Here is a 25,429-nt window from a genome sequence, read left to right on the forward strand (position 1 = left end):
TGGTGGTGGTGGTGGTGGTGGTGGCGGCGTTGTGAAAGAGAACTGCCTTAGACAGTATAAAATTTTTCGATCGTCATTGAAGGGAGAGTAAATGGGAGAGAATTGTGGTGAGGTGATATTTTTCGTTGGTGTATTTTAAAAGGATGGGGATTATGATAGTTAGGTTAAGCCATATACTCTCCCTTAAAAATTCCTCTCACCCGTCGACAATAAGAGTTTGACAGCTCCCCTCTTTCAACATTCAAAGAAATCGAGGGAAATTTTGAAAGCAAAAGCAAGTATTTACTGACGTTCTTTTTAGAATGGTCTTAAGGCACCGGGATATTACAATTATTGGGTGTTTTACCGAATTCTTTCTCTTTCAAACTCTTCTAACCATAAGTTCATGTTAGAAATTTATAAGAAGCGATAAGTGTGCATCGGCATAAGACTATGTTGTAAACTCATCGAGGGTATAATCACTAAAACTATCTGTTCTTCGATTCGCCGGAATATTACAATTACAGCATAAGTAAATTTATACGGGTAATAATTCTATCACCGTTTAGGGTAGGGCATCGAGGGGCTATTCACTATGATTTTATGCACGGTAAATTATTTAAGCATTGTAAAAGATAGCGCTATTCACTCATTAGGGTAAGGTATAGAGGGGTTATCCACTCATTAGGGTAAGGTATAGAGGGGTTATCCACTCATTAGGGTAGGGTATAGAGGGGCTATTCACCCGTACGATGTGGCTACTATTACGAGCCCTTGGGTCGCCTTGTTTATAAAAATAAGCATATTAGGGTTCCTCGTAATTATTTACTTATTGTTATAATGCACGATATACCGAACAGAGAAATATGTGTTGACTTATAAACCTAGAATTAAAATAAACGTTTTTACCCCTGGAAAGCTCCAAATCCTTTAAATAATATTAAATTTCAACTATCTTGCAAATATTAATATTTGTCAAGATCTTCAAAATTTTAGCCATAAATTATTTTGATAAAATTTTGCTATGCATTTGATTAAAATATTAATCAATTTTGTGTGGTTAATTGAGAAAAACATTATTGGAAAATAGCCTAAATGTTCAAGTATCGTTTTAAATTCATTGTTTCATGTGTTTGATAAATTGATCTTAAAAAACTTTACATTTTGAAATATGAAAATTAAGGATTTTTCATAAATTTGACTTTAAAACTCCAAAAATGATTTAAAAATAACAAGATTGCGCCACTGTTGAAAAATCAACTGCACAAAAAAGACATTGGTGTATTCAGAAAAACCAAAGTACGACTTAAAAGTTTCAAGTAATAAAACCACCAGCCTTTAGGTTCATCAAGTTAAACTCTTACTTTTGGTACCTTAATAGTCATGGTCTATATTGGAGTAACTCCGCCGCTACGGTGGTTGCTAAATTTTCGGCGGCGAAACCTAGTTACATTTTCGGAGATGCAATGCTGCCAGACACTTCCCCATTATTTTTTGGTCTGATTGTTGGGTTCTTTTCTTTCCGTTTTTAGACACAGAACATTCGTAAAGGTTATATTTTTGTAGCGAACTTTAATTGCCTTTATTTCAATACTATTTAATTAAATTGGAAAGCTCAATTTCTAAGATGTCTCTTCTGATCACCCTAAAGACTGATTCATTCATTTCTAAATTTTCACTATCAACATGCACTTCAGAGAAATTCTTAACCCTCTCTCGAAACTTTGTTCTTAGATATTTCCATGCACAAATTACTAACGTTAATCATATTGGTCTGGCCACTTGAAACAGACGATTTGGGAGTATTAGTTAACCGTATACTCGTCCACCTAACACTGTCTCTACTGTAATAAACATTTTCCCTTACGTCTTTACGACAAAATATGCGCAGCAAAAAACGCTTAAATCGATGTCCAAATAGGCAATACACCACTAAATTAGCGGAAGAGTTTATAACGACTAGAAGATTTGAAATGTAAACTATATATGGTATATCGTACTCGAAAAACTCCAAGATATTCGTTATGGGCGCTAAAACATTACAAACGATAAAAATAGACACAACACCCAGTAACATAACTGCCAATCCGAATTCTTTTTGCAGACGTCTTGAAAGAAGGCGTCTATCTCGATTAGCGGAATGTACAGTCTTCCAAATCAAAGCATTCAGAACCGATAGTACTATGAAAGGTACGAAATACATTGCTAGAAGGTACATACCGATATAGTACACTTTAAAATACACTTTATTCTTTCTAAAATCTGACATCGACACCATGTAGTATGTTTCGTTAGTTTCGGTGTCTATGAAACCAATCCGCTGAACTTCAAAAAACCGCGGAATGTTGTACGCGATCGCAAACACTAACACCGAAAGATTGTAATACCGTGCTCGACGGTACGTGCAAAATGAACGCGCTTTAAGCGGGTGACATACCGCCACGTAGCGCTCGACAGTTACAGCTACCGTTGTCCATATAGATCCAGTTTGGGCCACTAACGCAACTGGATACAGAAAGGTGATTATAAAAGGAGAAATTTTCCAAGTGTACTCGTGAAGTAATGACGTTTGACCACGACCAAGGGATCGTAGTCCGAAGAGGAATATGGCACATACAAGAACGCCTATGTCAAACATGGCTAAACCTTGCAAGCAACAGTTTACCGATGATTTCATCTCTGGTCTGGCAAAAACGCATAATGATATGACATTAGCCACTATACCGAACGCAGCCACTGACGTTAAAGAAATTCCAACGACCACCAGTTCGAAGGTTTCGACCGGTGGTAGCGCCGTAAGGTTGGCCGTGTCGTTCATTTCTAATAAAGGAAAAAAATTACATTATTATTAAGCTACTTATACAAAATCCAGATCGTGAATCCTTAATACAATTTAATAATTAAATCACTTTAGTTTCAAAATCATTATAACCGGAATTATGGACAAAGTGTCAAGTTGTATTTTGCATTTCAATATAGCCTCAATGTTGACATTAATGCAATTTGGTCAATTTAAATTAATTTATATTCAAGTCTAATACTTATATTTAGTTTTGACAGTATTATCATAAGTACCATAATTACCCCTGATAAGTAAAACACGCCTGTTGGACTAATGTAACCAGCATGTTCATCTGCGTCTTATACAAGTTAGGTATATGCGACGCCGTGCGGCCTTTTTTGCCCCAACCTTTTTAGCCAATGGGAGACGTTTCTAAGACTGCCTCTAGCTTTCCAGAAGTCTGACTTAGAATCTCGGTAAATGGATAGAATTCTTAGATTCTCAGTCAGAATTCTGAGTAAGTAAACATTAAGGTTTCGTCTGCTACACTAATGGGCACAGGCAGGGTTGTTTGATTTAAATCAGTTTGATTTAAATCACTGATTTAAATCAACAGATTTTTTTAAAAAAATCATTTGATTAAAATCAAGAATATATTTTTATTTTTAAAAAATGTTTTCTAAGATTCCAAGAAGCAGTTTAAGAAACTCGAGAAGAAACTTAACTAGAAAAGACCTAAAATTTAAAATAATCATGGTTTTGGTATATTTCAATGTAAGTTTTTCCCAGTACTCCAGTTTGTCTTGCTGGAAAGGCTAGGAAATGAGATAGCAGTCAAGCTAGTCTTTTTATACAAGCATATGAATTGTAATAATATCCAATAGCTGCTTAAATGTCATGAATATTTTGCTTTTGGTTAATTTTGACTGAAAAGTTTTCATGTTGGTAATTTACTACCTATTAGTTCAATAAAAATCAAAAAAATCAAAAAAATCAATTAAAATCAAAAAAATCCGATTTAAATCAAAAAAAATCGATTTTTTTGATTTTTTTGAAAAAATCAAAAAAGTCAACAACCCTGGGCACAGGCCACAGAAGCCTAAGCTACAAATATTGTAAGTGTTAATGGTTATTGTTATTTAACCTACATAAATTGATGAATTAGTACCGTTTTATATATGTCGCAACAAAAATAATGTCTTAATTACAACCCTAAACCATGCCTACACTCGCGCGCTTCAAGGCCGCCATTACACCAACACTGGTCCGTGGCCTACAAGATATCTGTAGGGGAGGTCTGAAAATGAGCCTCCGCGTACGATTTACAGTTTCAAATGACTACAAGAGGCCGCCTCCTTAGTTTTTTGGGTGAAAATGCCGGTTACATTAGTCCAACAGCCGTGTTTACTTATCAGGGGTAATTATGGTACTTAAGGTAGTTTCATGTTCTTACTGTTTAAGAATATATTCGTGGCAGTACAAATGCTGCTATAAATAACAACTGATTTAGTAATTTATTTTTTTCGACAAAAGACTAATTTAAAACTACTTTCTCTCTGCTGCATGTAAAAATTGAATTGGGACTGTACGATATTGTTTCCAGAGTTAAGCTTATTTTCATTGTGAATTGTGCAATACTTCGCATTGATAATGATAAACTAAAACAAATGAAATATGTTTCCTTTGCATGGAGGTTTCCAGATAGCTAAAGCCCTCGAGACGTTGTAAAAGTGATTGAGTTTCCTATCGTTGGCTATGGAATTTTTCCATATCTTCCATAATTATCCTCATTCATTTTCAAGAAATGAAAACCTTCTGGTAAAACGAATCGACAAAATTAGTGGATATCTCTGGCACCCAGCTATGCGACGAAGGCGAAAAATTCTCGAAATACTTCTTATACTGACGTAGAGATGCCTGCTGTGAAAGAAAATTTTAAGTTTAGTTACTTGAAAACCATTTGCAGAGTTTCACAATGAATGAGAGGTTAAAATTTAGCATGATCGAAAGGTTCAAGACATAATGGAATAAATTTACTTCTATTTTTGTAAATAACTAAAAAGAGTAAAATGCTACTTTTACACCTTGGTTGTTTTCTTAGTACGAGCGCTATAGCGAGCAACTTCTCTTTTTGTTATTCACATCGTATGATGTATATCTACAATGAGGCTATTAGTTTGACCAGGGACCCTATACTGTAATTTTCTCCATACATCCTGTAAACATTACTGTTCCCGTCAAGTTTACAGTTTTCCGTTTTTAGCATAACGGTTAACTGAAAATTGCTATTCTATAACTTTTCCGTTGAGTGAAAACATTTTTCACGTTAATTTTTAAATTCCCTTTGAAATTTCATCATAGCGTTTTCGATAGGCTTAAGTTGAACTATTGGCTTGGTTTTTCTTCACTATTTAATTATTTATAAATGGTCACCTTAATTAAATTAATTTTCATTTATCTCGAAAAACGCGTTGACACGCAAAGTGTTGCCTTCTTTCTTGCCAAGCAACGCACAGAATTGCCATTTGTATTAATCGGTAGGCCAATTTAAATATCACTCTTGAAACGTAATTGAAATTATGGCCAATAATAAACACAAATGCAATCAATTCAGTTTGTATCACTATAGTAGTGAATAGGCTTAACAACTTTTTTTAATCCGTAAAGTCACTAACGGATGCCTTCGAGCTCACGAAAAGTTGCCTGTAATAGTAGTAGGAGAAAGATTATTTAGTATTATAGTAGTACCATATATTTCGCTCGTCTTTGAAGGGAGACTGATTGTGGCAAGGTAATAATTTTTTCCATCTTTCGCATATTTAAACGGAGAGGACGATGCTAGTAAGGTGAAGCATTGTTGTGTTTTTCGTTCGCTCGTTGTTTTTAAAGAGTTTTTGCTCGTTCATACCAAAGAGAAAGAGAGAGGATTATGGTTTTGCCTTATTTTAAATGAAAGCTGTACTACTCCTTTTAAAAGTTTTCTCACCCGTCGAAAAAAAAATATTTCGAGCTTTCAATACCGCTCCCCTATTTCAACATTCAATGAAATCGAGGGGAATTTTAAAAGCAAATGAAACAAGTTGGGAAACCAAAATAAACCTCTCCAAGCCGAGACGAATTTACTTTCTAAACACAGGTCCACCAGCCAATGAGAAAAACCGGAAATACATAGTTCAAATTGGCGAAATATTGCTAAGGTCTTTAGCAAAGGCTTAAGCGTTTAACAATTTCCTTTGTATCCTCAATAATTCTAATGAGGACCTAAAATGTATCACTGAAGGGTGTATTTAACTTTCGGCTCACTCGGAACCGTTAACACCTCCTATAAGAGGAAGCGAAACAAGGTCATTTCTAGTTTAAATCTAGGGTGTCCTATTTCACAGACCCAATCATTTCAACACGTGTGGATAGATGAAGAATTAACATCCATATTATCTAATGAATATAAAAAATGCGATTACATTATATCAGGAGAAAATAGCAGGAGTGGCTCTTTGTAGCTTTGACCAGTGCAAGGCGTCCCAAAACCAACGAAAACACTCTCGCGATACAGATAGCCAATCAGGAAGAGCTCTTGGGAGAGGGCGAAAGTAGTGCTAAATTCAATTTTGTTCCCTCTTGCGACAAACTTTTACACTAAACTAGAGCTGTCTGCTCTTTCAAAATGCGCGGGGCAAAACGTGTTTCGTAAGTTTTGGTTCCGTAAATTAGCCTGACAATGGATAATTCTACCCAGTGTGACTTAACATATAAAGAGAAAAGTGACAAGAAGAGTCAGACTTCTTTTAAAGGGAAAGGGAAAGCTGTACAAACCAAAATTGAAGTTAAAAACCAATCAGTCGCTACTGAAAACTTAAGCCTTGGCAACTTATCAAATGATGATGGAGATCATTGTGAATCCCATGCCGGCCTTTCTAGCGTTAAAGAATTAAAATGTGAGACAACCGCATATCAAATCGGAATAATTGGTGCTAAACATTATTCTGAAGATGTTAAAAATAAAAGGAAAAATTCGGATTTGTCGTGTGAGAGTGAGACTGACATTCAGTCTAAATATTTAAGACCAACTAACCCGGCTGTGATTGACAATGAGCCAATTCGTCAAGTTTATGAACTTGTTAAAGATCAGTCTGGTAAGTTGTAATATTTTGATTTTAATGTATGAATATACTGAATTAATATAAACAACATTAATTTTTGGGCATTATTTCTGTTAATATTTGGGCATTATATCTGTTAAGGTCTGTGTTGCATTTATCAGTACAAGGCCGATGGGTCAATATCGTGTCTGGAGATTTTGAGGAGGAATATGCTTACAAACATTGGTGATTTATATGAAATCCCTGTCAAAATCAAGTTCTCTTCGGATGGGATTGCCTCAATTATCCTTGTATTTAAACCTGTTATTCAAGAGACTTTCTGGAATTCAGAAACCTGCAAAATAAATGCAGAAACTGTTTTTCGTGCACTAAATTACCTTGATGAAAACAACGTGTTTTGTTCTGGAATTAAAACTGTGAGTACAATCAGACACTCCCACATTTATTTCATTCAAATGAGTACTAATTTATTACCATTCCTAGGAATTTCCATTTGCGAAACCACGAGTCTTAGATACTATACACCATCCTTGTGAAAGAAGACAATCCAAAAATTGCCCTATTCTCTTTAGGATTCCTACGAAGAAAAACCTACATTCCACATCCACAACTGCCAATAAAGAGACATTTATGTGTCCTAAATGTTCTGCCTTAGAAAAGTAAATATAATATGCCAATCATGTTGTGATTTTTTTACAGACCTATATGTAAAAAAATTCCATTTGTAAAAGGTATCTGAAGAAACGAAAAAACACAATTGAGGCTTCCCAAAGGACCAAGTTAAATAGGCGGCAAGTCAACTCTAAATTTCCCATACAAGATTTGACACCGATAAGCAGGAAAATTAGAGTTAAGAATTTACGTAACCAACGTTATCGGCTGAATAAAAGAATAGCGAAAATGGAAAAGGAACTGAAAGAAAACGCAGTGATTCTCAATGCCGAGCAGAGTTTGGAGTTATCTCAAGCAATGAATGAAATTAATGTGAATCATAAAGAAAAGTTGAAAAAGATTTTAACAGAGGTTAAAAGACGGAATCCGATTCTAGGGAAGGCATTTTCGAAATCGTGGGAAAATGACAGTGAAGAGAACAAACTCTCAGTATTTTTAAAAGATCAACAAAGAAATAATGAAGACAGCACTGGAAATAGATGGAGCCCTCTGACGTACCGCTTAGCTTTAACACTGTATTCACGATCACCAGCTTCATACAGAGCCTTAAAGTCACTCAGTATATTTAATTTGCCAAGCGTTAGAACAATAGAAAAAAAAGTTCGCAATATAAAATGTGATGCTGGTATTGACATTGAATATCTAATGAGAGAAAGCAGTAAGTTTAAAAAATGCTTTTCAAGCTATCCGGAAAGTGAATGACCACCTCAAGATGGTGTATTAGTGTTAGATGAGGTCAAAGTCATTGGAAAAATGGTCTGGAACTCAAGTAACAACAAATTTATTGGATTAGCCATGGATCCGAATGAGCTGCCATCTCTTCATAATTTTTACAATCCCAAATCTGTAAATAACTGTTTAGCTGCACAATACGTACTTCAGTATGTCTGGCGGTGCGCTGGAGGAAAGTATGATGTTATCGGGCCTTATTTTCCTAACAGTGTCCCATTCACCCATGATCAATTAACAGCAATAACTCAGAAATGCATGTTTGCCTTCCAATCCACCGGATTTTTGATATCAGCCATAGTTTGTGATGGCGCCAGTTCTAATTTAACTATGATAAAATCAACGCATGGCATAACAGGACAATACTCTTACATTACTGGTGAAGATGGAACGCAAAATTTTCAAGTTTTCCCAAGATTTCGCAACCCTTCCGTGCCAGATCGTTGGGTTTATTGGATTATTTGTCCCAGTCACCAACTAAAAAATTTAATAAATGGCCTCAGCCACTCCAAAGAAAATGGGACACGAGCGTTTGAAAGAGGTGGCGTATCCTTCGGCTGGAAGCAAATTGAAGAGGTTGAATTGAGGGAGGACGAGAGAAAATCAAATCTTGAACTTTGTCAAGTGAAAGGGCTGCGTCACTCCTACATCGAGAGGGATAGTTGGACTAAATTGAATGTCACCCCAGCCAAAATTTTACAGCAATTACCCTTTCTAAGCGAATTGTACAATTATGCCCACCCTAGTAGTGTATCATTGCCTACTCATGCAAGTGACGAAGTTGAGAATGCTAGTAATATTCCCGAAAAGAATACAGGGATAGACATCCTCCCTAAGGATTACAAGGAAGTCATGGCATGTTATGACTATCTCCATGCATGTCATAATCTATTTGAAGTGGGCTTCCTTTCACATGAGAAGGTCTACTCAGTGGAAAGTGAACCTGTTCAAAATATTTTGAAAGGATTTTCGTACTTCGAAAATTGGGCAAATGAAACAATTGCTAGTGGGAAACCGTTATCAGGCGCCGAAGGGAAATCATTTCTAGCATGGCAAACGTGGGACCTTCTGCGGGTTATTGTATTTGGTTTTAAGGGTTTCATAAATGAATACCACGAAAGGAATCCTACATTTTACGTGTACCCGGTAAAAATTAATGGCAGTGTTGTCGAAACATTATTTAGTCAGATGCGTTTTGTTACCGCTGGCAAGCTTACAAGCTCTAATTTTAAACCAGCTAGAAGATCACTACTAATAAGTTCCGATATGAGAAGCCCTAAAAAATATACAGATACCTCCAAAAGTGGGGAAAGTGCGTATCGAGGCGTAGAAATGAATGTTTCATCCATTTTAGATTTCACCAATTAGCGATACTAAACAATTTTGGACTGAGTATATCGCTATTTGAACAATCATATGCTCACAAAGACGACTACTTGTTTTCTAGTTTGAGGTATATTTCCTTTAATCATAGATCATGATCACATTTTCATAAAAATTATTTTAACTACTGTCGAATATTTTTATTTTCAACATTAATTTTGATTTTATTTCCCTACGAATTGTAAATTTATTACGTAATTAAATATCACATTAAGATCACTTTTTTTTGGCTTATTATTATTTACAAAGATCACAAAAATAGCACTTTTTCCTGACTTCAAATACTATTTTACGAAAATAACAATAAATATCACTTTTCCCTGACTTCAAGTACTATTTTACAAAGATCACAAAAAATATCAATTTTCCCTGACTTAAAATATTACTATACACAGATCACATGAAATGTCAATTTTCCTTGACTGAAAATATTATTTTAAAAAGCCGGCATGGATTTTTTCGCATTTGTATTTGGCTGAAATATCACCTTTTCCTTTGACTTAGGGTGAACTTGATTAATATACATATTCATTTTTAAAATTGTTTTTCCGAATTCTCCCTCGGGATGAGATCTGTGTTGTGTCGTGAATTTTTACATCTTCAAGTTCCCGATTTTGAGAGGTTTTCTTGAACCTGGGTACCTTACTCTCTGTTTTCGTTGTAGTCGATACTTTACTATGATTTTGAAATTGAATATTGCTAATTTGCTTTTTCCCCTCAGTTTTCCCAGTCGGAGATTCTTTGCTATGACTCTCTTGATTTTGCACTTGATTCTTGCTAATTTGCTTTTTTCCCACAGTTTTCTTCGTTGGAGATTCTTTGCTTCGACTCTCTTTATTGGATTTCTTGCTCCTTCGCACCTTTCTCCCAGCTTTTTTCATAGGAGATTCTTTACTCTCTTGATTTTGAGAGGGTGAGGGTTTCTTACGCTTTGATTCATTTATATTTTTCTTGAGGTTACAATTCTTGGTACTCTCTGTTTTTTTTTCTTGCCCTTCCCTGAAGTCGATGACATCTGATAAAGTTGGTCTCTTAAAAGTTGGCCTCCTATGCCACGTTGATCATCTTTTCTATTCTTTTTATCCATCTTGGCATTTATAAAATCATTTATCAGGGCATGCCCCATTTTTCTTAAATGAACTAGCCTGAATTCTTCCAATATTTGTAGTTGAAAACGGCATTCTTGTACTTCCTTTATTGAATTAATACACTGGAAGAACAGAGTTTTCAGGTGTTCATCGTTAAACAACAATTCCAAAGTTTTTTCTGAAAAATAAATGTCAATGATAATCACCACCAGTTCATAAATCATTAGTTTAAAAATTTGGGCTCATGGGTAAGCATAACCATTTTACTCACTTATAACATTTCGTTCATCGATTTGACAGATTTCATTGTAGACATTGGCAACGTTTTCTCCTACTGCTTTGGCATATCCGAGCAAATTCTCATGCAGAAAGTGCATCTTGCCTCTATCCATATTATGCAAAGTAGTTGGGATAAATTGACTTTTCTTCTCAGTGTCACGAAGCAACAGTGCCAGTTTATAAAAAAGACTAGATTTATTTCTTTGGCAATTAGTTAAAATACTGTTTTCCATTCGTTTTTTGTGAAGATTTATCATTCCTCCCAGTGTCCCTCCTCCTAGCCTATAAGCTGCGTAGGTTATATCTGTTTCTACTTGTCTCAGTGACACTTCTGTTACAGTTGATTCCACCATCCCGATAGTTCTTGGTAATTGACGTGATATTTCTCCCTTGTTATGAGTGTCTAATATTTCTCCGGCAATCCACTGAATTATGATTGCTATGTCTTCAATGACACCATCTGATTTATTATTCAGAAATAACCGCGTTATCGACATAACTGTTTCATCGTCAGTTGACGTAATAGAAGGGCCACACTGTAGACGCAATGTTTTGGAAATTAAAGACGTCACATAACTCTGCCACTCGTTTAAAAAATAGGAATAGCCCCCTATTTTAGGGTCCAACTCTCTGGGTTTAGAAGTTTCTTTTAAGCTAACAAATTTATCTTTCATTATCCTAAAAAGGACATCTAGATTCCCACTCTCTTAGAGTCGAAAATATAAAATTTCGTTTCTCATAAAGCGATATAGCCTTAAAGGCTTCTTTCGACTCAATTTCATCCATTTTGTAATCTTCTGGTTCAAAGTTCAATAATTACAAACTAATTATTATTAAAATTTTAATTACTTACCAGATAAGAAGTCTTTTAAGCACTTCTGTAAGTTCTGTTATCACTTACACGAACCTAACTCTAACCTAAGACTATGAAGCAGACGAATTATCAACTTTTCGCCGTAGCACCTCTAAAACGTGTATTCATCCGCGAATTCCCGCGAAAACGACCGAGCTAGGAACGCGGGAAAATATCGAGAATGTGACGCCTCGCGTATCCCTGCTAGAGGGCCACTCCTGCTATTTTCTCCTGATTATATATAAATGTTGTAAAGCTGAATTAAAAAGTAAACACCAAATTTGAAATGTTAATATCAAAAGATGTTCTTGGAATATTAAGATGAACAGAGCTTTATAGGTACTACTTAAAGAATCGTAATGCCGAAAAATATTTAAAATATTTCCATTTAATATTCTGCAAAAAAGGAAATGTTATCGTTTTGTAAGAGATCTTATCATCCTACTCGCTCTATATTAACTTTGATGTGCTGTAGTGTTTCGATTCGGATGCAATCTTCATTACTCGTTCTATATAAACTCTCACTTGTGTCATAACATAAAAATAAGTTTGTCTTAAATAATTAATTAAATATAAATTATATTAATTATTTTAATCGCCAGTAAATAACTTTAAAAATAGTTAAATCGTTTAAAATAAAGTTGTTCCTATTATCTTTCGTAGCTTTGCTAATAGCGATTTCCACTGACTGCACTAGAGCACTCTAAGTGCACTCTCGGCGCGTTTTCGTCCGCCACTGGGAACACGAGCGCAACACGCGCCCAGAATCGCGTTTTCCACTGACCCCAAAAACTGCCCGAGAATTGCTCTTTCGTGCTCTGAAAAATTCGACGGAGCGACGGTGCTCGAGTATGACGTAAAAAAATCAAAATGGCGGACCACGTGGTATCTCATAGAAGACAGGCTCTCGCTTATGCTTATTTCTGGAATCATCTTCTGAAAGTTCTGAAGATGAAAAATACGAGGTTTTATGATTACTTTAATGATATTACGCCTCGTCCTAAAACAATAATTATATCAGAGACGTTGTCGATCATTACTCAAAATAGATTTTTTGTAAATTAATTGAAATGTTAATTCTATTAATTGGTTTTAGCCCATTTGCGTCAAGATATACACACTTTATTACAATTTCGTCTCAGGCGCCAATTTTGATTATTCAGAGCGCACTCGAACCTCTCGATCGTGTTCCACTGACGAAACTATTCTCTCCAAAACTCGCTGAGGGCAGTTACGTCATCCTAACCCTGAGAGCACTCTTTGGAGCAGTCAGTGGAAATCGCTATAATATTGACGTTTAAAGTGAAGGGTACCCCTCTTGCCCGCTTTCTTCAAATTTTGGGGTATATATACGATTTGTTTCCATTATAATAATAGATAAAAACGCATTCGCGTGAACCGATGGTGGAAGCCCTGCCATTGGGAGGCTAGACGTTTCTCGTAACCCTAGCCGATCGCCGCGTATATCTTAAAACCAAACGATAACGATGGAGAAGAAGCCGGAATGGACAAAGACCTGAAGATGGTGGTGCAGAGAAGCTGGTGTCAATGTGGGATTGACGAAGAACAGAAGATGGTGGTGCTTACGAGCCAGCAAGTACAGACTAGTGTCCATGTGGGATGGACAAAGACTAGCAGATTGTGGTCCTTAGAAGCCAGTTGGTAAAGGCTGGTGTTGGCAGATGAATGGCCAAATTTCCGTGAACCGCGAACGCGTTCCGGAAATCGGGTATTTGTTTGCTCCGATTTGTAAACTGCGAACGCGGTCACGTGGGGTCTGACAGACAGACAGACAGACAGACACGGCCGGTGTAATACCTCTCCGTGACATACCTCACTCGGAGAGGTAAAAAAAGCTGACGATATTTTTACCCACATCTTATGATGTACATCTACGATGAGGGTATTAGTTTGACCTGCCCTGTCGTTGTACTCGTACCCGTATGCCTTTGCCAGTATAAATGTTTCTTTCGTCAATGAAGGGAGAATGAATGGGAAAGGATTGTGGTGAGGTGATATTTATCGTTAGTGTAAAATGAAGGGGATTAAAATAGTAAGTTTAAGCATTCCATTTAATTGCACTAGTAAGGTTAAGCATTGTGAATTGTGTTTAACGTTTTCTGGATGTATTTAAGCCGAGAGAGAAGTTTATGCTATTGCCTTAAAATAAATGGGAGGTATCCTACTTCTTTTAAAATTTAGATCACCCGTCAACAATAAGAATTTCACGCTATCAATACTCTCCCCTTTTTCAACATTAAAGAAATCGAGGGGAATTTTAAAGTATATACTGATGTTACTTTTAGAAAGGTCTGAAAGCTGTGTTTATTACTATCCCAGATGTTACGTTCTGTGCGCGCGATGGCCACATCGCGCGCACAGAACGTGCCACGAGAATTTAATTATTGTCAAATCGTGGCGCGAGACACGGAGCGTGCCACGAGAATTTTATTAATAAAAAGGCAAGGCGTTACGCGATTGGTCGGAGGGGGATACTTCAAATTATTCTTAAAATCGGAATCTAATTTGAATTTTAAAACCATTCGGAGGTATTTTCTGAATGTTTCACTATGCAGACTGGTCTTATAATTAGAAGAAGAATCGATAAAAAATCACTTGATTTTCCACTTCACCCTCCCTTTAAAGCGAGGAAAAAATCGCTACCCGCTCCGATCAGATTGAAATAGATATTCTCGATTTATCAAGGATATTTTTGGAATCAGAAGAGTTTAGACTCTCAAAAAAGTAAGGTAGATTTGAGATAATTTTTAAATAAGGTCGCTAGTCTTTTAAAGGTAGTGCATCGTCAGCATCGAGGGGCTGTTTACACCATTTTTCTGGACGTCTATAGTTAGGGGTTACGTGTGGGTTGCACATAATCACTGTTAAAGATGGTACAACGAGGAACTACTCACTCCAATTCTCTGTTAGAGTCGCCCTACGATTATCACAATTAAATTAAGATAATTTCCACTAGAAAATTGGTTCGTAGAAGAACAGAAGTATGGATACTTTGTGGCTTTGACCATCTTGTTCAAGATATAATCAAGAGATTATATCTACCAAGCAGGTCAGGTTCGCTAATAGAGCCTCGCTGTGATGTAAAGGCTAAGATCAATTAGGCTTAGCTCAAGGAATTAGCCATGAATTTAGTAAGAGATGCCGCATTTTGTGACGACCTTAGAGCTTTCCATAAATTAATGTCTATCAGAAGTAAATAGGGGGAAGTACGTTTCTCCAGCTTTAGCCAGTGTAAGACGTCCCTTTATTGTAAAATCACGCTTTGCGGCCCAAAATTTGAATTCATCCAATCAGAGTGAGGCAACATTTCCAGGGAAATTTTCTTTCATACGCCACCACTCGGTCATATAGTTAACTAAAATCGTTCAACTGGAAATTAGCATAGGCCTACAAAATTTGAAATAGTTTTTCGAAATCGCCGTTTTCTTTAAGGTTCTGGAACATATTTTTCCTATTTTCATATAATGAGACCGACTTGAATTCCTCTTTAGCCTTTTCTATAATTCAGGCTAGTTGTTAAGCTTAGGCAGAGGCTTAAGTTCATTTTAAAATTTTACGCATCTGATTCTAATCACAAATAAACTAATATAACCAGTAAATATTTAGCTTTATTATTCCATTTTTTTATATAGAAAACCTTCAGTTATTACTATTTTCTTCTGGTTATTATTAAAAACTTACGAGAACAGGATATCAGGCCGAATAAAATTATACGCTGTTACCAGGGCCAGGCAGTCGGCTCCGTAGTCCGTAGCTGGCCCGGCACGGCGGCCAGCTACGGAATACGGAGCCGACCTGACTCTTGAGTTGAATATGCTAGAATGAACAGGAGCAGACGAAAAGAAAATAGTTTCGGGGAAGTGTATTCATCCGCGAGTTCCCGCCAAAAACGCGGTAGCGGAAAGGCGCGAAAAAAACCATAACTCGACGCCTCTCGAAATCCCCTTTGGTACGTACTTCCCCCTATTTACTTCTGTGTCTATATAATGTCCGTATGTTGAACGGGGTGAAAGCAGAAAAGAAAAGCCTTCTTTCAACCCGCGAAAGGACTTTATTGATCCGTCTATTTCACTGCCCTAAGGGAAATGAGGCACGAGAAAGTGTCCATTTTAAATGGTTGTCCGTACACCAAATTTCTTTCGTTATTTTCCGTTTGAAAGCAATAAAGAAATCCCGTCAGGGTTTTTCTATTTATAATAAATCCTAAATTTTATTAAATTTTCTATGGAGTTTATCATTACGATGTCATTATGTTTTTGCGAGTGAGGCTCAAGGTTTCTCGACCAAGGGGGTACACGTTTATTACAACCTAACTTCATAGCACTAGCAGAGGCTGGATATGTATAGTATCTCAATTCTTGTAGTATGAAGTTAAGTTGATCAATTCTAGAGGGTCACTAGGCCCTTCTTAAAAGGAACCCACACCCTCCCGTAATGTTAAAGAAAAAATCACAGTGTTTCGCTAAATTTCCTATTGGAAAAGCATGGGGTTTTTGGTGCTCCAGCACATCGAAATACACTACAGTGAATTCACGTTTCGGAATACTTTCAAATTTACAAATATTTATTCTAGTTGTGCCTTTTCCACGTTCCATAAAAAAAATTAGGTCTAAGTATGTTATTTTAATTAATTTTAAAATGTTAGCACGCTCAAAGCTATTTCCTCCAACTTTCATGCTTGTTGAAAAATAACAGGCCTAACATTATGCGTGCTAAAACGTTAAGTGGGTTAACCCGCTTTATTCTGAGGGAGATAAGATTTCATACTGCCTTTAAAGTATAAGGGTGTTTTTTTAAGGATAGGACTTCCAATTCAAATCTCGTGAAATACCAATAATCTCGTAAAGTGATACTGTAATGAACAACATAAAAAATTTCAATTAAGAAAAGTCAAAACGTGTTACGCTTTTGACGCTAATGTTTTGACGTCGTAAATTTATAATCTAGGTTTTATTAATGAATCTAACATTATTTTAATAATTCAAAAAAAGAATAATAAAATGTTTTGTGCAGTCAGTTCTAGAGAGTCTATAGACCGAGTAGCGCCGATTGGTGAAACTCTTATCATAAGGGGTGGACGGAATTTGTTTCGTGTTAACGTGAATAGATCACGTTATATTAATAAGCAACTATAGGTGATAAAATTTTAAGTAATGAATAATTCCGGTGTTATTAAGAGTTCCATTGACAACTCGATTAGCTTTTAAACATTACCCCCTCGCTACACCTCAAAAACATTCTTAGTTATCTAGCATAATTATTAACGTTTCTTAGTCTTAAAGATAAATTTTCTCTAGTCGCTCAACACCCAACAAAGAATGAAAACTTGCCCGATCATACGCATAACCACGGCGATCTAATTCGGTCGTGGATCTTGGTATAGGAGTGGCGCGAAACGTATTTTGACCACTCTCTAACCCAGGTGTTGGGTCTTAACTCAACAGCCTGGCCCCATTCCCATGTCACGGAAATCCTGATCACGTGGCAGGCGCGAAAAAGCGCCTGGCGGAGAACCACCTATCCTAAACCTACAACCGTCCCCCACAACATCTGTTTTCAATTGCATTTGTACTTAGTTTCATTTGTACGTTATTTCATTTTGTATTTAATTTCATTGGTGTTTAATTTCATTTATGTATTTCTGTACTTCTTGAATGTATCAGAGTCACATTTTCACTGCTTCCCAGTTCCCACCAGGGAGCCGCCCTGACCAAAAGGGGTGCACTTTGTGTCTACCAAATTAAACCTGTTTGCTTCAAAGCCAGTAATCAGAATGACGGATGCTATTTCACGAGTAGTAAAGCGAAATTTTACTCGAAATAAGTGTTCTTCTCATCGGTTCAACCCTGAATAATTAAAATGGTAGAAGCTCAATTTCTATTTGCTCGCGTTAAACATTTTACATAGATAAGTTTTTACGAGAACAGATTCTGTATGATTTCATACATGAAAATCAGAGCTCCCTTTATCTCGAAACGCCGCATTTATACCAGTTTTTGTCGTAAAATTTCAAATCATAAATGTTTCAACAACGCAATTAAATCCAAATTTATCGTTTCGGTTAAACCTAGTTTCAAATTGAAATACATATAATAATATCTAATTTCAGGCCCTTTGTGGGTTTGTAAAAGCCTCCTTGTCTCGCCAATGATTGTGTATAAATGCAGTTTTTAAAACAAGGTGAAAGAAAACTCGATTTTGTATAATATCTGTCCCTTTTTGGGGAGAAACTTTATTCAGCAAATATATTTTCAAGCTAAATCGTCCCCTTTTTTATGAACAATAATATCGTATTTCACTAAATCATTAGGTGAAATGGTTGGAAAATACAATGCCCTGTATTAAACCACACGATATTCGTTGGAACCACGAAAACTAACTCATATTTACCAAATAATTATAAAAATTCTCCAGTGATCATTAAATATCAGATTAATAATCTGAGATTTCACCTTAGGTTTAGGACAACAAAAAATACTCTTAAAGGGGTTTTGAAAAATCACGAAACCTTAATTTGAGAGCCAAAATGGTGATATGAAGCGCGATATTAGATTTGAAACTTTTAATGAAATGCAGCGCTTGGTTTAAATAGAATGTTTTTTGAAACCTATAAAATTTGGTCAATTTCATCCTACGAGAAATGAAATACCATACCTTTTCAGCCTTTATTAGTACTGTAAAGTTAAGTAGGTTGCGAAAAAGTGTACCTCCTTGGTCGGGAAACCTTGGGTATAAATCAAGTAGTCCACTAAGCCTTGCGAAACCGTATAGTTAACGTAAAGTCACGTATCCAAATACGAACAGAACGCCATCTGATAACTATTCTTAAACGATTCTTTCGGACTTAGGTAATGGGCGCCCTCTTTCGGATGATTTACGAAATTAAAACGTTAACGATACGGTTTCGCAAGGCTAAGTGGACTACTTGCTTTATCGCGAAAAAATATCACCTCGTAATAAGATAAATATTACGGGATTTTCTAAATAATGACAACGCTGCCAGTCGGTATTATGGAAATTATACATAAATTAGTTAATAATCTTACTTGTAGAATAATCAATTATTATTGTGTTTATGGCCATATTATAATAATGGCCATACCTTTCCAACGTTGTCAATAGGTATTAATGATAATATAAATTAACTAAGTAACAATCTAACTTGTGGAATAATCAATTATTAGAGTGTTATTTGAGATTAGTGGGTCATATTACTAAGCGGTTCCGACTTCTACGTTAGCGAAATCAATAGTTACATGAACTATGAATCCTACGCTGATTAAACACCTCCGTCAATATAATGCCCAATTTTATTGAATAGTAATTTGCATTTCTAATTTTTTTTAATTCTAAGGACTACAATAAACATGAAAAACTATTGCTGTTCATCTGACGTGTAACATATGTTTTTAATTTTAGAGAGTCGAACGTGGATCTTGTTATTTGAAGTGTACCGTTCTTTTAAAAACGTTAATATTACAATTTTTCAAGTAAATTACATAACACAATCCTTTCTTAAGTTTCTGAAATTATTGGAGCTTGTTATACAATTTAAATGTCAATCTCACCAAACATTTACTTAAATTGGCAATTTTTGGGTCCTGTTAACTAGAGTCGATTTTGGTTAAATAACAAGAGAGACTGAGAAATAATGCGGTAGCCATGGACAAATGTCCACTTAAAAATATTAGCTGGGCCAGTTTAAAACTTAAATGCTGGCCACTTAATTAAAAACGTTAAAAAATTACCCATTTTAAGTGGCCAGCGTTCTGGTTTTTTAATTAAAGTGCTTGGGCTGTACTGGCCACAGGTCCAGTTTAAAAAATAACCTGCTTTTAGGCCAACTAATATATTTAAACGGATGGGTTTACGAATGTTTTGAGCTAAATACCCTTACCAAAAGTTAATATAACCAAACATTTATTAAAATTGAAATTCTTGGGTCGTCTTAGCGAATTTTAAAGGAGATTTTCAACTTTATATTGGGTTCGTGAAGTAAAGTTATTCAATTCGAATTAGATATGTTTCTGTTTCAACATTACTTATATTTACGATACAAACTTACAAAGTATCATTACTTTAAAAATAAATTCCTGGTTGGGCTAAAGCTACGTTCTCCTTTTTTTCTGCTGCTGCTAAGTGCAGATTTATAGAACGCAATACCTTTTCAACAGACTTAATTAAAATTATGACTGAAGGAAAAGATACTAATAAAAACTGTCTTAATGGACAAAGACTATAAAAAGTTAAATGTATGGGAACCAAATGGAATGACTGGAGTACCAAATATTGAAATGTTTCAGTTTATAGATATGATTATAAAACATCAATTATTTGAAAAAATACTTATCTGAGTTTTTTCATCAAAAATCCTTTTACTAAATTTATTTTATCATGAAAGGGTTCGTGCCAAGTCATTACTATATATAACAAACACACGCGATATTTTCTTACATTTACCGATAGTTCTCCAACGTACTCCTTAGGAAAAATCTTAGCTGATTGGGGATATTTAAAGCGATAGTAAGGTTTCATTGCAACTACTTTACGTTTTAAATTAGACTTGAGATAATGGAAAGTAAGCCCAGTAATGAATGAAATACATATGCCATCGTTTGTCTGTCTCCACTTACGTTTTTCGTGATCGACGTTTGTTATACACCGTCTACAGCATGTTCCTCGTACATAAAATACTATATCAAAGGGTATTTTAAAAATGTCTTTTATCCGAATTTGAAGGATCAAATTATAAATCATATTCAGTCGTCGATACAAAAAGTGAGAACCAATGAAACCGAAGCAACCTACAGCGGAATTTAAGAGGAAAATCACGATGAAAGGTAGTTTCGTGCTTCGATTTCAATGTCAAAAAGTAAAACACCTGCTATTTCGAAAATAATGCAAAATTTCATGATAAAATATTTTAGGAATTTTTTTGGAAAAACGAAGTTGAGTTTATTTTAAATAATTGACGTTTTATAATCCTGTATTTAAGCTGTAAATTTTCAAAATATGGACTTCAATCATTCCCTTTTGTTTTCTTATCTGTTACTTTTTCTAGTCTTTGTCGACTAATTATTGGCACAATTTCCACTTGTGTTCGATCATAAAATTTCAAAAAACTTTGCATTTAATAATCTTAAAACAAAAATTTTACAAGGTTTCGGTTTAGTGTGATTTTGGCGTAGCAAAATGGCAGAAAAATATAAATCTTTCATTATTGAATGCATTTCGCTTCAAATATGTCACGCAAGGAAAAAAAGCCTTTTAGAAACAGGAATTAGTATGCTATGATAAGAACACAAATTTTTCAATGGGAAAACTATTAATTCATTCTTACCTCCTACATTTCCGAACACAAGTAGAGTGCGAGATTAAAGCCAAACCCTAGCAGGTCCCCGAAAGATAAACCGCTACAAACTTTACAGACCTTGACATTAGAACTAGCTCGGATGAAGTGCCACGAGTCTTCACGTCCGCGCAACTAGCACGGTACGGAATGGGATTGAGAAAGTCAGCAATCTGTTGCTCCTGGCAAATTTTTCGCTTCTTTTAAAAAATATTTCTAGCCCGTTTTGCAAAGAGCTTGATCTCTTCCGACCTTCTCTTAATATATGCATATTATTCAACCGGTATCGACTTGAATAACGACACGGTCTATGTAAACTGGGTGACGAAATAAATTTCCCGCCAGAGGGATATTTGAATAGATGTTTCCATAGAGACTCTGTAGGTAAATGTTTTCCGCAGTGTTGAGGTGAGTTCTATGATTTGATTTACAGGCTGACGATTACCAGCGCACACAAAAAGTTTAAATTTGTATATTAATCGATCTTATAATGCAGCAAGAACGAATTCAGTTCAATAAATTTCGTTAATGTCGCGATTTTCTTACCAAATTAAAAAAAATTATCAACGTAAAAAATGCTCAATTAATAGTTATCGGGGAACATCATAAACGTCTCGTACGTTTAACTGGCTGCTTTGGTGTTGCGTATTGATAAGAGGAGCTTAGGATCAAGTAAATGATAGTCACTTAAAATTTCACAGCACATGTTTAAAGTGAAGGTCTATATTGTTTAACTAGGCGGTGGGGATTAGATTTATTCTCTTACTCTCAGATTTCTTCTTTGCTTGCATTCTTTAGAAATACTAAATCCATGGGTAATCTGGCATATTAATCGCTTTTAGAAAGAAACGGTGTCTGTAAAACCTTGTTATCTTATGTGCGTATTATTATAATATTACTGGGGACTTTAAACTCTATTAAATCCACCTCATGATTCCCTATTTGACTGGGTATAGAAAGAAATATTATTGGATTCTTTGCCTTAAATATCAATAAAAAATATTTTAGCTTTAGAAAGAGAACTAAAATATTTTATCATCCAATCAATTCGATCTTCAGCTGATATTATATTTTCCATCCAAAACAATTTTCATATAACAGATCAGATACCACTACACAATGAAATGAATGACTGGCGTGTCAAGTGCTAAATACCATCGAGATCCTTTAAAATTTTTGAAGCTATAGCGTAAATTAAAACAATAGATTTCTTTGAGACACTTTGAGTAATATTAATTTATCTAGCCTTCAATTGTTTTGCGAAATAATAAAAAAAGGAAAGCTGATGATCAATCCTACAAAAAAGAAAAAGTGCTTATTATTCACGCTTGCATGTTCGTTAATTTGAAAAAATCAATGTTTTATGAAGTGTAGATCACTCAAGTTCTACAGGGCAGGAAAGATTTACGCTACAAACTGTTTTGGATTGTTTTAAATTTTACAATAAGTGTTAAATCATAATAACATTAATAAAAACAGTTTTGTGAACAAAAAAGATAATTGACTATTATCATAAATGTATTCATTTAACATTGACTAGTTAAACTACATATTCAGGGATGGGAGGGGCTTAGTTTGCTTGACGTCAGAGAATTTCCGGCGGTTTGTATTTAAAGCTAAAGCTCTTGTCATGCGAAAGGCTAATTATGCTTGTAAATTGATCAACTACCGCATTAATTTTACCTCTAACAGCAGGGAAAAAAAAGCATGATTAATTCTCACCATTTCAGATGTTGATAGTTAATTTTCAACCGTTTCATTTTCTTTATGGCCAAGGCTTAGCACTTTACCAACAGTTTTCAGTTTTAGATTAGGAAAAACATTGCACGCTCTTAATATAATTTCCTTTAAAAGATCAATATCACCTTCGGACATAGTGTTGAGATATTTATTCACGTATCGGCGATAATGTTCAATATTCAGTTGACGCAGTTTGTTAAACCTAACCGAAAATTGTATCCCTCATAAAGTTTTGTTAAATTGGTTGTCTGCTGTTCGAACTTCCAGGTGTCTCGATTTTGATTGGCTACCGCGATGACGTTAAACGCGTTTGTAATAGAAAGGTCCCTCCCATCCCTGAATAACATGATAGAAAGGTTAATGATACCCATATATATTCAAGTTAATGAATAAATTCATGCTATTATGGGTGGACTGAAGTAAACATATTCGAAGTGTTAATGACATGATTATAACAAAATTATTTGAAGAAGAAAAAACATTGGTCTTCAATGTTCTTACTCAAATTACATTTGCCAAAAGTATTTTATCACGACGAAACACTTTTTAACATGAGAAATCAATATTGAAGTTAATATCCGTGGATTGGGTTACCTTTAAAGCTTGTAGGACAGTAGGAGATAGATGACGAGAAATCTCTATGCCTATAATATCGTTGCTCCTGAACTCTCATCAAGGGCAAACAAGTCCTTCCATTATTTCCAGCGTTTCGTCACTCCATATTCAAGATATAAGTTGGTTCTCACACAAATGAAATTTAAAAATATCGCAACGCGGCTACACTTTACATAGTCCCTACCGAATTACAAGGTATTATGGGAAGTGTTAATTCCGGTCCATGACCTATAAATCATTCTCCTCTACTTAACTGTTCCCAAGTTTAAAATGGGTTTCATCTTTTTTAAACCGAGTGGAAAAATCGAAGGGAACTATTTTCCATCTGTTGTGCGGTTCTCTTAAGATGAAAGATAAGATTTCATAAGTGCTACTATTAGAAGGAAAGAATAATAACTTTCAAAATATTTTTTCGTTTCTCGGGCTCATGTAACCGTCCTACACCCTTATCCTTCTTCCCTCCTACTAATACAATCCTTTTTTCATTACTGGTTTCCAATTTTAATCATTGCTCGGAAATATATATGTGGATCATTACCGGCTCGAAACGCAATATTTCTAAATCTCCCTCGATTACTGTGCCTCAGAGATAGATAATTAGAAACGAACAGAGTATAGGATTGAATGCGAGCACAGGCGAAAATAAACCAACTTCATGCAAGGCCCTACTTTTATTTTAGCCTGTCATCAAAGGTTTAATCGATGGATTCGTTGGAAAGCATCATGCAAGTGCGAAAAGAATGTCAATGTAAAAATAAAGACGTAATTATATTTTCACAGAAAATACATCTTTAACTACTTGATTGGTCAACCTGGTAATATCCTATTGGATAGAATCCCGTTGGATCGAATTCAAATTTCTAAAATTGTAGCCAAATTTAAAACAATTTATAGCCCAAAGAGCGATTTTCTACTGAATGGGAATATTTAAATGGAAGAGCTTTCGACTGAATGGGATGGGTTTACACATATAAAATCATAGCGTTTTCCTTGAGTTGCCGGGCTCCAGTAGCGCAATGGATAAAGTGATTTGGATGATCGAAGAAGTTAAGCAGCATCGAGCGCCGTTAGTACTTGGGAGGGAGATCTCTTAATGGTAAGGTTAGACTACGTTAGGTATGGTTAGGTTAGGGTTAGACAATTTCCAAAAATGGAAGTTATTTTCTGAAATTTATTGAAGAGTGTTATTGGTGAACACATATTATTTGCTGCAGTATCAAGAAGTTTAATAAGAAAATCAATTTTATTTTTAGGTTAGGTTAGGTTAGGTTAGGTTAGGTTTGGTTAGGTTTGGTTAGGTTAGGTTTGGTTAGGTCAGGTTAGGTTAGGTTAGGTTTGGTTAGGTTAGGTTAGGTTAGGTTTGGTTAGGTTAGGTTAGGTTAGGTTTGGTTAGGTTAGGTTTGGTTAGGTTAGGTTAGGTTAGGTTAGGTTAGGTTAGGTTAGGTTAGGTTAGGTTAGGTTAGGTTAGGTTAGGTTAGGTTTGGTTAGGTTTGGTTTGGTTAGGTTAGGTTAGGTTTGGTTAGGTTAGGTTTGGTTAGGTTTGGTTAGGTTAGGTTAGGTTAGGTTAGTAATATTTTATAAATCATTTAACAATGTTACGCCTTTTCCAAAATATTGAAATTTAGCTTCATTGACTTCTCAAATAATATGCCTTTTCCAAAACATTACTGTTATGTTAGGTTAGGTTTGGTTTGGTTTGGTTAGGTTAGGTTAGGTTAGGTTAGTAATATTTTATAATTCATTGAACAATGTTACGCCTTTTCCAAAATATTGATGTTTAGCTTCATTGACTTCTCAAATAATATGCCTTTTCCAAAACATTACTTCTATGTTAGGTTA

At 35.3% G+C, this 25,429-nt stretch overlaps 1 protein-coding gene across 1 annotated transcript; it reads right to left on the minus strand.

The window, feature by feature from the left end:
* Window positions 1-953: 953 nt before the first annotated feature.
* Window positions 954-23,708, minus strand: LOC149682675 (FMRFamide receptor-like). Its single transcript, XM_089834416.1, has 2 exons — window positions 23,570-23,708; window positions 954-2,799 (listed from the first exon to the last, which is right to left on the minus strand). The coding sequence occupies exons 1-2, from the start codon at window positions 23,646-23,648 to the stop codon at window positions 1,685-1,687; spliced, it is 1,194 nt and encodes a 397-aa protein (XP_089690542.1). The 5' UTR covers window positions 23,649-23,708; the 3' UTR covers window positions 954-1,684.
* Window positions 23,709-25,429: the final 1,721 nt, after the last annotated feature.

The sequence above is a fragment of the Phalangium opilio genome, unplaced genomic scaffold (genome assembly GCF_054372755.1).
Source record: "Phalangium opilio isolate 3A_F unplaced genomic scaffold, DU_Popi_V2 ptg000038l_1, whole genome shotgun sequence".
NCBI classification, from domain to species: Eukaryota; Metazoa; Arthropoda; class Arachnida; order Opiliones; family Phalangiidae; genus Phalangium; species Phalangium opilio.